This window comes from Asterias rubens, chromosome 1, assembly GCF_902459465.1.
Source record: "Asterias rubens chromosome 1, eAstRub1.3, whole genome shotgun sequence".
Taxonomy (NCBI): domain Eukaryota; kingdom Metazoa; phylum Echinodermata; class Asteroidea; order Forcipulatida; family Asteriidae; genus Asterias; species Asterias rubens.
The window spans coordinates 15,971,596-15,987,305 of NC_047062.1; the positions used below are offsets into that span (position 1 = coordinate 15,971,596).

Here is a 15,710-nt window from a genome sequence, read left to right on the forward strand (position 1 = left end):
AACATCCATTGCACCCTTCAAACGTTTCTGACGAAAGTAATTTAAAATGGAAGAAAATGGTGAGTTGCCTCTGTCATCCTGTCATCCTATTTTGAATAATGAAAGGCACCTAGAATTGCTGAGTGCACATTTAATTGCTTTTTAATTTGACGCTGATCATTTTCACACGAGTGAACAGACACATTAGGCCTTAATGTGTGGACACAACAACATGTAATGGCTTAGCGTCTGACAAAGGAATCAAAATAAGGTAGATCTATAATTCAGTTTAAGTCAAGTTTTTAACAATGGTTTCAGACTTCCTCCCTCCATCAATTAGTTTGGGGGAACCATGGGAGCATAATTGGGGGATAAATTACCCTAATTACAGTATATGTACGTGCAAGTGGAGGTTCTTCCACACACTTATTGTCCTTCTAGTTACTAGGCATTCTAAAGCTCAGCTAGCACAAAAATTCAGCGCTTGACGTGCAAGCGGAGAATGGTGAGCGTAAGCGCAGAATTCAGCAGTAAGCAGAGTAATGAAATTGGGCCCTGTAGCCTAATGTTATAGCAATGTATTTCACTGATGTACAACACAGTCATACAGAACTCACTTTGTATTATGGAATGTACTGTATCGTGTAGTGTTTCACTTTTTCAGATAATCCAACAGGGAACAGTTTCATCCAGCATAGCGAAATATTTTCAACTCATCATATTACGTGCACACTGAATGCTAACATTGAGTTGCAAATAATAATAAGAAGAACAACACTTATAATGCGCCAGTATCCATGACACAAATGATGCTCAAGGCGCAACTGATGATTTTTGAGTAGCAACTGACATATTTTGCGTAGCATTTTGCTCTGCTAGACAAGGGAAGTCATTCACTGTCCAATGCACAATACATGAACCCTAAATCTGTACACCAAACAACTTATCATTCCCAAACCAGACAGAATCCCAAGAAAATTTGCTTCTCAATTCTAGTGCTCAGGAGACCCGGCTGCAAATTGGTTCCAACTTAATTTCTCCCCCCTCTTTGGAATGAGCTTTGCAGCTGGAATCTTTTAGTCTAGTTGGAAATCCTAAAAGGATCAGTTGGTTTGGGACAGTTACAAAGTGGATTGGGGAATGAGGCTTGTTTTGACTGCAGGAGTTTATTTTTCTTCAATATTAGATTAGTAAAGGATTTCTGAAGTTACTGGCAAGTGATTGAAGAATGACACACACAGAAGGAATATACATTTAGGGTCATTGACCATCTTAGGTTTCTGAGGGAATTGATAGTACATTTCAGTCATTTTGATCTGTGTGCGCTCTCCTAGTGGTCCATCAGTCACTTGGTCCATCAATTTGAGTACCCCATGGTATACTCCATGTCATATATTCTCCATTGATTTTAATTATTTGCTCCAGGCTCCAGTGACCTATCCATTTGACTCTAATAGTCTATCACTTTACATGTAGACCCAGGCCTTCTACTTCACGGAGGCATCAAAGGCGATTGCCTCCATGCCCCCCCTGGTCATTGCCTTGGTCTGTTGGTGCCCTTGAAATACACAGTAGAGATTTACAATTTCCTCACAGGAGAAAATGCCTTTGTGGCGCCCTTGCCCTTTCAACAATTTAGCCATCATACAGGCATGTAGACCTTTCATAAAAACTCTTGAGGATAGCATGCTCTAGATGTATCACATTTTAGGCCATAAATCTATCATACATATACATGTACATTCCCCCATTTTCAAAAGGCAACAATACAGGCATTTTCTCCTTGGTAGAGGGCACCCCAATATGAGAAAAATTGTAGGTTTCTACTGTAGCATTTCAAGGGCACCAAGGCAATGACCATGGGGGCATGGGGAGGCAATCACCTTTGCTGCGTCTGTGTGAAGTATCAGACCTGACAATGTACTTTTTGTATGTATGGGACCCATCATGCCTCAACAGGCTGCTGCAGTACCCCAGTCCTTTAAAGTCCCACCATAAAGAAAAGGCCGTCGTCATCTGTCTCAATTTGCTGCTTGGTGTTCACCTCATTTCAGATGAATCGAGCGGGGGAATTGACAGGCTGGGTTTGGGCAGAGTGTTCTAATGTGTACCTGGGGATGCTGGCTGAGAGAGGGTAAACATGCAGTGTGTTTGGAAACGGCGAGAAGGGAATGCCACGGGCATGAATGTGGGACTACATTCAGGCATTGTCTAGGTTTCTGCCCCTACCATGTGCATTTATTAGCCTATAGGGGAGGCCCCTCCCCTTTAATTGGGAATAAGGATGAGCACACCAGAAATAGTTTGGTGAACTAAAAAAAAGAATGACTAACTCTTAATTTGTTTCAAACTCAGAACAACAACAAATCTTTTACAAAGTAAACAAAATTGACACATGAACTTTTCAAATTTTAATTTAATTTTTATTCTTTCAAATACTAAGTTTGAAAACTATCTTTCAATTCTTTTGAGTGTGAAACTATTATTAGATAAATCTTGCTTGTTCAAATAAAAATATTTATGATTCTGGTTTTGTGAAAAAAACACTCAGGTCTAGTAATAACTTTGAACTAAAAGCCCAGTTTAGCTGTTCCCCCCACCCCCCCCCAAAAAAAAAAATGAGCAAGGCTCACCACGATGTTCAAAGCAAGAAGTTGTCTTGCACTATCCGAGGCCAGGAATTTAAAAGGTTGTTTTATGATGAATTAGTAGTTTGACATTTAAGGCATACTGTACCGTGATATATATTTTTTTTTCTTGGACTGTTTAAACAGCAACAATTCGTATCGAACTGCAAAAGCTAATGCCAATCCATTCCATACAAACCTGTACAACATAGAATATGGCAAGTTGCTCTGTATTTACTGTATACTGAGCTATTTAAATATTGGAATTGTCTGCTCTTTTGAATAATCGCTTCCAGATCCTATCACTAATGTACACAACCGTCCTTAACCAAGATGTTGGTCTAATGTTTGATGAGAAAATAGTGTGTATAGAGGTTATTATGCGCAATAAACTCCAAGGTCTGAACACACACAGTATAGCATCGCTGTGTTGCACTTGCAGTCATTCTGTTGACATTCCTTTGTTCTGTACACTTTTAAGGACAAACCTGTTCCTCAACACGTAAAAAACACATAGTGTTTCAAGTCCCTACATCATAGGGGGAATTTGTATGTAGCGTTGAAACAGGGAAATACAGAGAAGTTTTTTTTTTGTATCTAGATGTAATAACTTTCAACCGGAATACAGAATAGTAGTACATGTACCTTGGTTATATCCTTCCACTGATGTGTAAGTGCTGTATGCATAAGTGTTTCCAAAGTCTTGTGGAAAAATAATCCACTCCAACCTACTTGGGTGGGATTCGAACCCACACCCCTTAATCATATTCTAGGGCCGACTAGACCACCGAAGATGCCCGGTGAGAACTTCAAGAGGCCAGTTCTTGTTTCCTGCTCGCTTTCATTTACAAAGAATAGCATGGCGTGAGATGGCCCTTGTAATGGTACACGTAATTCAAGAATGAAAAAAAAAAAAAAAAGACTTTGGAATTTTGTCTTTCGTCCTTCAACTTACTGATGTCTCCGGAACCAAGTGTGGTTTGAGCTGTGTGCATGAAATGACAGTCGGGAGACAACATCCAAAACAAGTTTACACTGGACATCTCAACCAAGGACCAAAAGTTAACACAAGGACAATCCATAACACAAAGAAATACTTTCAAACTACACATTTTGTGTGCTCATGTACAGTATGTGTACAATGTTTGAATATCAGATCAGGCCTTTATGCTTTGGGTTTTTTCTCAGATAAAGGGCAAGGGCACTGAGGCATTTGCTCCTTGGTAAAGGGCACCCTATGAGGAAATTGTAAATTTCTATGGGATCATTTCAAGGGCACCAAGGCAATGACCTGGGGGGCACGGAGGCAATCGCCTTCATTGCATTCAAGAAGTATCATGCCTGTCAGATCACTCGGCAAGTTGGTCAGGAACACTTTTTTTCCCCTCAGCATGCATGGTATGCAGGTGCATCAACTCATGAGTACAAAATAATCCCACAGGTTGTTTTTGAGAAGTGGTGGGGTAAAACAGAGTAGTACCAGAGGTATTTTCCAAGTGTAACTTCAATTGACCTGTTGTAGCTCAACCTAAGCATCTGACCCACCCTCCCACTCGTGGAGGTCTGATCTCTAGAGTAGGACTCATTTATTCTGCTGGTTTACCACCATCTTCCAGTTTTCACCGTGAGAACAATTGTGGCTGCATGTATTATGGCTGTAAAACAAAAAGATGGTTGAAGATGGTTTGTATAAATTCACACATTAATTAGCCCAACTGAGAACTAGTATGTTGCCCATTGAGCCAAATTGAGAACTGTACTGCAGTTACATGTGGTAACCCAAATGGAAATGAGGACCCAGTTTTAAAAATAGAATGGCAGCCATCTTGAAAATAAAACATACAAAATATATACTTTGAGGAACCCGGATGCTAAACAATATTTACTTCTTTTACTCTGTTTAACACACTACACAACACACATGACAGTGGGGACTTCAGTACGGAAGATCAATACAATCTGAATAGTGGAAAAAACAATGAAATTTTAAATAGAATGGCTGCCATCGTCTTGAAAATAAAGAAAATAAAAATGCCCCTCCCACTTTACTTTTTTGAGAAACCCGGATGCTAAACATTTTTTTTTACCTCGGTCTTACACACTACACATCACACAGGACAGTGGGGACTTCAGTACGGAAGATCAATACAATCTGAAGAGGCCTCCCAAGATATCTACACATTTGTGTATACGCTTTCAGTCCCTCTCTTAATGCCTAGGAACTGTGGTTTCAAGTTGAACAGCCTTGCTAAGATGTAATGTAGATGCCAGGGTCTGTGTAAAACAACACACCTTTGGAGAATGGAGACTTTTTAGTTGGATAGAAATATGGAATTCTGAAATGTGTCTGATGATTGAAAGAGTGGACTTTAATTTCCTGTTTTAGATCAAAATTTTGTTACTGGTAGAACGATGTACATGTGCATCCCGTAAAGTAGGTATTTGGTGAACATTTTGTATACGGTGGATTTTTGACAAAGGTCTACTTGGATGTTATATAAAACAAATAATGAATGTTTTTAATTCATGCAAGAGTGAGAATATTTCCATGAGTTGAATGTTCTATCTAGCGAGGCGGACATTCCATCTTTCAACTCATGAAAATATTTGCATCGTTGCACTCATAAACATTCATTATTTGTGTACCATTCAATGAGGTGAAGCCGAGTTGTTTGGATGATTCCATATTTCAACAAATGAAAATATTCTCACCAATGAACTCAGAATCATTCAAGAGTTAAATATTTGGCAAACAGTATTTTCTGCTAAAAAACTGGGTCCAAGTCCTGCGGATAGATTTCTTTGGAATGAGATACTTCAATGCCTGAGTGGCTTGTTTTTATGGTAATGATCGGCCATTATCTAAATTTATAGCCTGTCTCTTTTTTACCTCATTACCATTAATGGCATAAGAGTCATTAAAGCTATAATGAGTCTGGCTTTCTCCGTCTGAAATTAATAGAAATAAATCATAAACTAGGACTATCGTCAGGAAAAGAAACTATACTGTCATTTCACAGCTCGATGCGCTGCGCCAATACGTATGCGAGAACACGCATACATTCGTATACATGTTAGTTTGCTCATTGTGCCATGCAATATGTGTCTGTTTAAATTAACAAGTAATGGTGAGCTTAAACGAGACTTCTGTCTCCTGTCTGCCACGCTGGTGTAAACTTTCATCAAGAACAACTCCAAATGAATGCCAATAATTATGGAAAAGTCATTTGGATAATAAGGTTTATGAATAATACAAACAAGTTTCATTACATTTGAAGGTTAACCAGTGTAATATGTAAGGCTTGATGAATGTGCAACCCTGACTATACACTACATATTTGTTCAGTCGGGTCCTGAAGTGAGACATGCCTCGATCCTTGAATATTGATTTTTTAGAATGTTGTGATGTGGAACTGTACATTAAAGTTTAAAGAGGGGCTCCAAGGTCAATTTCAGAGTTTGAGATCCGCTAGAGAGTCCTTATGGAGAACAAGAATTACTTGTCTCCAAGAGTCCAACCTCACATTAAAGTGGTGAAAGTGTTTGATACCATTCAAGTGCAGTTGTGGTCAAAATCCGAAACGTTCAATGATGTCACATTTTGTACAGAGAATTTGAATTAAAATGATTGAATTTGTATGCTATTCATGCAAAACAGCAATGAATTTGACCTTTTGATTGACACCAAAATTTGAAAATCCAATTTGTTTTTTATGTTCACTGAAGACATGCTTCAAATTTCCCTTTCAAAGAGAATCAAATAAATTGACATTCAAAACACCATTTCAACGTGAGTTTAGAGACTTGTAAGTGTTTCCCCCCACTTTCATGAGGACTCTGTTTGTTGGAAATTGAGTGCATCACAAAAATGAAATGGTCAGGGAACTGTATTTGAAATAATTTAACACACAAGAGAATGACCATACTGTGTACATGTACATTTGTAGTGCAGTCATGGCGTATATTTTTCTCATGATATGCACAAATGTCTGACACAAGTTTTGCCTGTCGCCAGAAACAAGAAGAGACGGGAAACAAAATATTTACATGTCAGTTTCGCCGTAGGCTTCCTCTGAACTTCTCATAAAGAAAATTGATGGGCAAGTAGGATATAAATGGCCGAGGATAAGCCACTCAAAATGAAATGGTAATACTAGTAATTATCGGGCAGATGCACGCTGCCCCATTGGCTGTTAAAGTGAAAGCTTTGCTCTCCAGCCGAAGGCCTGTTGAAAAAATATCCTTAAGCGAGAGCAGTTTTTTTTTGTTTTTTCCTTTTTTTTTTTCGTGGTCCCGCCAGCATTCATTCATTCCTATTTGTTTTCCACGGGGCAGGTTTTTTTGTTCGGAACAAAGAGCAGAGAGGCTTGTTTGTGGAGATGCTGGTTGGATTTTTTGATTGAATTTCTTGAATTGAAATATGCAATTCTTTAGCAGATACGTGTACTCAGGTGCCCCCCCCCCCAAGAGACTATCATCAGTGTGAAGAGATCAATAAGAGCCCTTGTCTTTACAGGTGTAACTTTTATACCATTTTTACATTACAAATGTATGTCTACTTTTTTTAGGTTAATATTTAGAAGTTGTATATTTTAGGTGTACATTGCAAAAATATGAACGATAATAATAATCAGAGTAACTTATAGTTAATGGAACCAGATTGAAGGCGACAGGATACATGTTTCTTATGTCTTGAAGACAGTGGACACTATTGGTAATTGTCAAAGACTAGCCTTCACAGTTGGTGTATCTCAACATAAGCATAAAATAACAAACCTGTGAAAATTTGAACTCAATCGGTCATCGAACTTGCGAGATATTAATAAAAGAAAAAACACCCATGTCACACGAAGTTGTGTGCAATTAGATGGTTGATTTCGAGACCTCAAGTTCTAAATCTGAGGTCTCGAAATCAAATTTGTGGAAAATTACTTCTTTCTCGAAAACTATGGCACTTCAGAGGGAGCCGTTTCTCACAATGTTTTATACCGTCATCCTCTCCCCATTACTCGTCACCAAGAAAGGTTTTATGCTAAACATTATTTTGAGTAATTACCAATAGTGTCCACTGCCTTTAACAAAAAATAGGCAACAAATTCATGAAGCTTATTAAAGGCAGTAATTACTCAAAATATTTATTATCATATAACCTTTCTTGATTACGAGTAATGGGGAGAGGTTGATAATACAAAACATTGTGAGAAACAGCTCCCTCTGAAGTGACGTATTTTTCAAGAAAGAAGTAATTTTCCACGAATTTGGTTTTGAGACCTCAGATTTAGAATATGAGGTCTCAAAATCAAGCATCTGAAAGCACACAACTTCGTGTGACCATGGTGCGACAAGGGCGTTTTTTCTTTCATTAATATATATAAATTCACAACATGGCTTTTTTGCTAGTCATCACCTGTTTCTTCTAAGCAATTTTTTTTCTGTGCCAGTGAATTTTCGTGCTTGACAGATTTGTTGCAAAAGGGCCCTGCCCAATCATAAGTATTGAACCCATTTCACACTAAACGTGTTTCCCAGGAAAGTTTGATTGACACTTTCACACTTAAATTTCTAACCCTTGCATCCTCCAGGGAAATGGCTTCCCCTTGCTTTGGAGTAGGATTAATGGAGAAAGCGCCAGGGTTATCACACTGAGTGGGTCATTAATGCTCCCAGGGGTGTGGCGTTGGGCATGGTGGGGTTAACAGAGCTTCCAACTCTCCCTGATTCTGCAGAAAGTTCCCTGAAATTAAAGGAACACGTTGCCTTGGTACGGACGAGTTGGTCTAAAAAAAAGCGTTTGTAACCGTTTGTGATAAAATGCATATGGTTAGAAAGATGTTTTAAAAGTAGAATATAATGATCCACACAAGTATCACTCAACATTGCACGGTTTTCCTTTTACGTCGCGAACTAACACGGTCGCCACTTATGGGAGTAAAAAATTTGACTCCCATAAATGGCCGACTGTGTTAGTCGACGAGGTAAAAAGAAAACCACGCAATTTCGAGGCATATTTGTGTAGATCATTGTATTCTACTTTTACAACATCTTTCTAACCATATGCATTTTATAACAAGCGGTTACAGACCGCTTTTCAAAGACCAACTCGACCAATCCAAGGCAATGTGTTACTTTAAACCAATCTTTCCTTGATCTGATGAACACATTTAAAAGTCTCCCTGACTATGTTTCTATTTTGTTGAATGTATTACTCTAAATATGATTGTTGTAGTACAAAATATCCCTAATTGCAAATGTTGGTAGCTCTGGGTTATATCTCCCCCACAAATTTGCTGGTGTTTTATTTCTTGGGAAGTGGCTCTTTAAAGGAACACGTTGCCTTGGATCGGTCGAGTTGGTCTTTAAAAAGCGTTTGTAACCGTTTGTTATAAAATGCATATGGTTAGAAAGATGTTTTAAAAGTAGATTACAATGATCCACACAAATTTGCCTCGAAAATTTAACACGGCCGGCCATTTATGGGAGTCAAAAATTTGACTCCCATAAATGGCCGACCGTGTTAGTCGACGAGGTAAAAGGAAAACCACGCAATTTTGAGTGATACTTGTGTGGATCATTATATTCTACTTTTAAAATATCTATCTAACCATATGCATTTCATAACAAACAGATTCAAACACTTTTCAAAGACCAACTCGTCCAATCCAAGGCAACGTGTTCCTTTAATGTGAAAAGTGCTAAAGTTTGCAAATAAAACACACGATGGAACTGGAAGAAACATGACAAAGTGCAGCATATTGCAGCCATGATATGTTTCTTTACTTTAGTCTGGGTTTTGTTGCCCTAAGAAAAATCTGAAAAAATTGTGATTAAAAAGCCTGAAATGTATTGGAGCCTACACCATGTGCATGTACGTAGCTCAGACCTTGTACTCAACTAAAAATTCTTACTTTTTATTTTTCGAAGGAGGACCCATTATCATTCATGCCTGATAATGCATGAAAAAAAACATCTACAATGTAGCCTTTAGTCCTAAATTGACAATACTTTTATTGAAAGTAGACAGGTGCTCCCCATAAAATCACATTGAATTCTTTGTGCTATCCCAACACACAAATACAGTGCATTGAAGCAATTCTTGCACTGTATCTGGGAACTTTGTGGAAAATTTTAACCAATTGTTAGATGACATTCAGGTTAATAAATCACATTCTGAGAATACTTCATGTTCCTTTACTATTTGAAATCCTGCTCTGGAGTCAAAACGTGAGGTCGTTAATCACTTTTCTTTTTTTTGGTGTCACATTGAGATCTCCTTCAAAAGAAAAACTTTGATGAATCTAATGTTGAGCATTGATATATTTGATGGGTTTTGATTGTGCAGGGTTTATTAATCACATCTTGAGAACACTGCATGTCCCTTCACTATTTGGAACCCTGCTCTGGGGTTGAACTGTGAGGTCGTTGATCACTTTTCTTTGTTTTTGTGTCACATTGAGATCTCCTTCAAAAGAAAACCTGGATGAATCCAAATTTGAGATTTGATATATTTGATGGTTTTTTGTATTGTGCAGGGTACCGCTGGTGCAGTCAACATCGCCTACACAGTAGAATGGAAGCCCCTTTGGGAACCGTTCTTCATCGGACACCGGGACGTACCGCTTTACGATGAACGATTCAAGCAGTATGGATACAATCGCATCAGTCAGGTACTGTAGTGTTTTATTGTTCCCTGTTGTTGGGCTGTCAGTCTAGGTTCCTGTCATACGTTGTCCAATCCATCAATCAATTAACATCCATGTCTGCTTTTAAATACAGCCCCTTTTTACTTTGGAATATTGGGAATAGTCGGAGTAATATTTCAGGGAGTATATCATCTAAAGAATCTTAATCACTTTGTGTTTTTTTACAATCTCTTATTATTGTATCACACTATATTCTACTTTACCATTTACTTTTTTACCTTTGACTATTACTCTCTCCTCAATGATTTGTATGTATTTTGATTTTGTATGTTTCATATTTTACCTGTTACTTGTTTTTTGTTTTGGGGTTTTTTTTTTGGGGGGGGGTGGGGTTGGGGGGTAGGAGCAGTAAGCCCCAAGTGACAGCAGTCAAATGTTGCACAAATGTTTGACATAAGCTTATAATAAGATCAGCCCTAACATAATTCTGATTTCATTTTAAATATTTTTATTAAGTGGATAGTATTGTAACTTTTTCTTTAGTATTTTTATATTTCACATGGATTTTACTGTTGTGATTGATTGCTGATTGCTTATATATCTGTATACTTTATCCTTTATTGCTTTATATTGATCACATTTGTGGATCTTACTTTTTTTTTATGATTTTCCTTATTGTGGTTAAATCTTATATATTTTTTTAAATTTTATTGTAAAGCGCCTGGGAGCATTTAGCAGTGGATTCCGGGCTATATAAATGTGTTTAATAATTACTGATGTTATAATGTTTACAAATGTTTCTTTCCCTCCTCTCCTCATTTCCTCCTCTAACTAGGAACGTATCAACAGTTTGTTTTTACCCACAATAGACGAAGTGTGATTTTGTTTTTCTCCAGATACAAAATGAGCAAAATGTAGGCATAATTATTGTGAAATAAGAAATATAAACTTGTCAGTTTGTTTCTACCGACAAAAGACAAAGTGTGACTTTTTTCTTCTCCTTTTACGAAATGAGTAAAATGTAGACATACATGTAGTGTGGAGGAAGATAAACTTGCCAGTACATGTATGTTTCTACCGACAATAGAGAAAGTGTGATATTTTTTTCCTTTTACAAAATTAGCAAAATGTAGGCATAGTGTGGAAGAAGAAATATATACTTGCCATTATGTTTCTACCTAAAATATACAAAGTGTAAAAAAAATTTTCTTGCAGTACCGACGCTGCTAATATACAAATAGGATTCAAACTGCCTCTAGCTACCGGGCAATCTCACTGGTCTAGGATTCAAACTGCCTCTAGCTACCGGGCAATCTCACTGGTCTAGTTGGTACTGCTCTAGAGTTGCAACAATCGAGGGTTCGAATCCCACCCGAGTGATATGCCTGTGGGTTTTTTTCACAGAACTCGGGAAAGTACTGAGTATACAGTGCTAACACACATCGGTGTACATGTATATGGGTAAAACCAAAATGTATATATATTCTTTATCCCCGATGCAAATTTAACATTCTTTCGTTTTTCTCCTGTTACAAAATGAGTAAAATGTAGACGTACATGAAGAAATGTCAGCGGGTCATCGCTATGAAAGTGAGCTTAATTAATGCAGAGGGCAGATTCACTCAGCTGTGCTTCACACTGACTGACTTGATATCCGTCTGGATGGGACGCGCCAACTAGATATGAAATTAAATCAAAATTCATGAATTGATAAGCCGTGTAGGAAATTAAACACGCCGTTGATTTCACCGGTGCACAAACAACCTTGGGATCCCATCTCGCAGGGATGAGAGCGGTGTACCAGCTCATTTCATTCTCGGTTTGTCGTCAAGATTCGCCTAATCCGATTGACCAATCAGGGCTGTCTCCTTCATTAAACTCAACTCCTTAATTTCCATTTCTTAAAAAAAATACCGCCCCGCCACAAACCAGTAAAACATGATGCTATTACCACTGTCAGTATCGATCAGTCGTCCCTGTCAAATTTGCAAAGTCCGTATACGTATGCCGGAGAGACACCTCCCGCATTTATGAAAAAATGTGTCGGCCGGAATTTCCGTTGCTTAGGTTTGTACCTTAAAGCTTTCCTTAATCTGATAAGTTGGTGTAGTCCGGGCATTAGTCTTGCAGATCCAGGTAATGTATCCCTTTATATTCATTTCAATTAGTCGGGACACATGAACACTATCATGGCTTCCCGCGTTGAGGCACTGTTCCAGATATTATTTTTTCTCTCGGTTTGGATCTGAAATTTCCGAGAGCCTTGGGGTTCTTGTGCAAGGCGTCACAGTTCAGTACCATTTTCCCCGCTTTATTTAACACCGGCCATTGATCAGTTTCACAAGAGAGACATTGGCCGCTGTGAAAACACTTTGTACCGACCTTTTTAGGATTGGGATCAATATTGGTTTATTATGAGAACAAAATACCTACGCAGAGCAAGTGGCGCCTGAATTTTTCACGAAGCAGAACAATTTATCCAGCTCTGTTATTAAAACAATCTTCTTTAGTAGGTAATAGATTTGTAAGTACAGTGACAGATGTAGTTATTGTGGTTTTTTTACAGTGTACTCTTGAGGGTTTGTTTGGTCTTAGTTTTCATTACTCAACTTCTTCTGATGCAATGTGTATACTAATTAAAATTGGTGTGTTGAATAATTTAAAAGCCCAATTCAGAATATAATTTTTACAGTACTAAGCACTTATTGCATTTGACACCAGCATGTTTTGTTGCTGTCTTTGTATGCAATGAAATAAAAAATAAAAAAAAACAGAAGTGAGAAAATTGTTCAGTTGAGTTAATTTTGACAATAACCATCCAGACGAAGGAAGCTGGCGTTTGTTTTTCCTGACAAGGAATGCATTTCAGCCACAGAATAGAACCAAAAAAAATACTGTGCCTGATCATTTTTGTGCGACTGCCTGGCATGCCTTCTGTTATCTTTGTCAGAAACGGAGGAAGAATCATGAATGCCATTAATATATGACAGACTTGTAGAGCAAAATTTATTGGATTGACCACTGGGGAAAGCTGAATTTTGCATAAACGGCTGTGCGCATAAATTGCATCACAATGGACTCGCATACTAATTTCTCTATGGGTAGTCAAGCCTGATACATGTACTTCACCGAGGTAACAAAGGCGATTGCCCTTATGCCCCCTGGGCATTGCCTTGGTGCCCTTGAAATGCTCTAGTAGAAATTGACAATTTCATGATAGGGTGCCCTTTATCGAGGAGAAAATGCCTTGGTGCCCTTGCCCTTTCGAAAACGAAGCATACATGCCTGGTGTAATTATTTGTGGCGTGGGTGGCTAGAGTGTAAAGCACTCGCCTCTCACCACCGTGGCCCTGGTTTGATTCCCGGTGCGAGTTTTTCTGGCATTGGTTCTCTCCTGTGCAACAAGGTTTTTTTCTCCAGGCCCTCCAGTTTTTCACCTTCCAGAAAAATCAAACACTTTCGATCTCTGGCAGTGCTCGGTGGTCATATGTTGATGTGGCTGGCTGCCAAAGACAATTCTGTGACCGTGAATACCTCGGCTTGTGTTATAGGCGCGTCCTTCTCAATTCAGCTTCTCGGCTGCCAGTAAGGACGATAAGCCTCCCAAAGTTGTAAGTTATTATTGTGTGTATTGTAATTATTTGGAAGTATTAGTAACAACATACTGAAACTGCCATTACTATTTCTTTAATTTTAGCATACATGTATGTTCTTTACTCTACTTCAAAGCACTGATGGCATTTGCAAAACTGGCAGTCCACAAGTCTTACAAAGTCTCTTTATACAAATGTATACTTGCAAACTGTTTATCAACAGCACTGTGTCAGCTCCTCACAAAGAAAAAAAAAGAAGAAACAAAAAAATAATCATGATTCTCAAATTCCCCTTTCTCATGCAAAAACAGTGTGTTCAATTATGCAAATCCATACAGCCGTAGGTTTTTTGGCTCTCTGAAGTGGAGCCTGCGATGTATCTTTGCAACAAAAGATGTGCCCTGGTTGGTCTTACTCAGCAGCGGTAGACAACGGAGCAGGCCAAGATAGAAACCCCCAGGCCGATTCTAACTGTATCAGTACAGTCCCACAAACACGATCCATTAAGCCCCTAGCTCTACGCTAGTTTCTTTCCCTTGGTGGTAGTGCTGATAATATGTGGTGCACGTTGTCTACTCGCGGCGTTCATTCTTGTAATGGTTTTTTTCCTGGGCTCCGATCAATCTCCGCTGACATTTTGGAAACTAAAGTTGTCAAGCGAATTCTTTGAGGTTTTATTAAAGTTTGGGATAAATGTTGTATGCATGTATGCAGAATCACAGCGGTGCTCGGACAAAATGCTTCTCAATTTCAAATTAAAATGAAGGGTAGCTTATTTTATTTATGTGTCCATGTATACAATACACAATACATGAATTGGCATACATTGTTGTTTGTGTTTCATTTTTTAATTATGTGTTTTCATTTTTCAGTTATTTCTTTTGAATCATCCACGCAAAGTTAGAAGAAAATTTTTTTTTAACACTGAATTCTCTGAACGGCCCCTTCTTGTCATTAGATTATTCCATCCTCTTTGAGATATAATGCTTTGCTTTCAACTTATCGGCCCAGTACGTGTCAAGGCCGAGTGGTTCAGTGCGTTGGATTCAAATTCTTATGGCTGAACCATCAGATTGTGGGTTCGATTCCTCGTCGTGTCACTTTAGTCCTTGAGAGCAAGGCACTAAGCCGTTGTTGCACTTCTCTTAAAACCCAAGTGTATTAATGGGAAACCGAGAGGGCTGAAACAGTATTGTGATGGATTATCACTCTTAGCGCAAATTTAAGCTGCTTAGGATTGTATGCTCGTCAGGGGGTTGAGAAATTTAGAGGAATGGTCGTTTAAAGTGCAGGGATAAGCAGGAATAACAAATTGGTCTCGCTACAACATGTAGGATATCAGGCGCAGAATGTATGTATCATGGTGCGAGCCCTTGGCCCACAACCATTAGAATGTAGCAATTATTCTTTGAGGATGGTTGGAGCTCCGTGAAAACACCATGAGAGGGGTTGACTAGTGATATTTTCATAGTACCTTTAAAATAATAAGAACAACGGTAATGACAGCTGGGTGTAATGTACATGTAGGTAAGTAAGGTTTGTGGTGACACCGTGTAGAAGTCTCTTTAAGAGTAGTGGTGGCTCTGAGAAGAACTGGTTTGAACAGCTCGACACTTCGGTCAGTGTGCTCTGACCGTCAGCTTCTGGACATTGTTGTTATGGACTGTTGGGTATCTTGGTGATCTTCATAACCTCTTCAACTTGGCGTCAAATAATGAGAGAGGCTCCTGAAAGCATCTTCAACACACAGTTGTTTGACAGGGGGTGCATTTCATCAACTTCATCACGGCCAGTGTTTCATGGAGCTTCTTATATCACGGTCGGTGTTGTCTTCCAACAAGAATTGTCACTGTCTGAATAACTAACTGTCA

General features: G+C 38.6%; 1 protein-coding gene across 1 annotated transcript in view; it reads left to right on the forward strand.

Moving 5' to 3' along the window:
• Positions 1 to 15,710, forward strand: part of LOC117289593 (beta-1,4-glucuronyltransferase 1-like) — a 42,507-nt gene that overhangs the window by 18,400 nt on the left and 8,397 nt on the right. Inside the window, exon 3 of the mRNA XM_033770791.1 lies at positions 10,136 to 10,270. Coding sequence (XP_033626682.1) covers positions 10,136 to 10,270 — 135 coding nt within the window. The remainder of the gene's footprint in view (positions 1 to 10,135; positions 10,271 to 15,710) is intronic.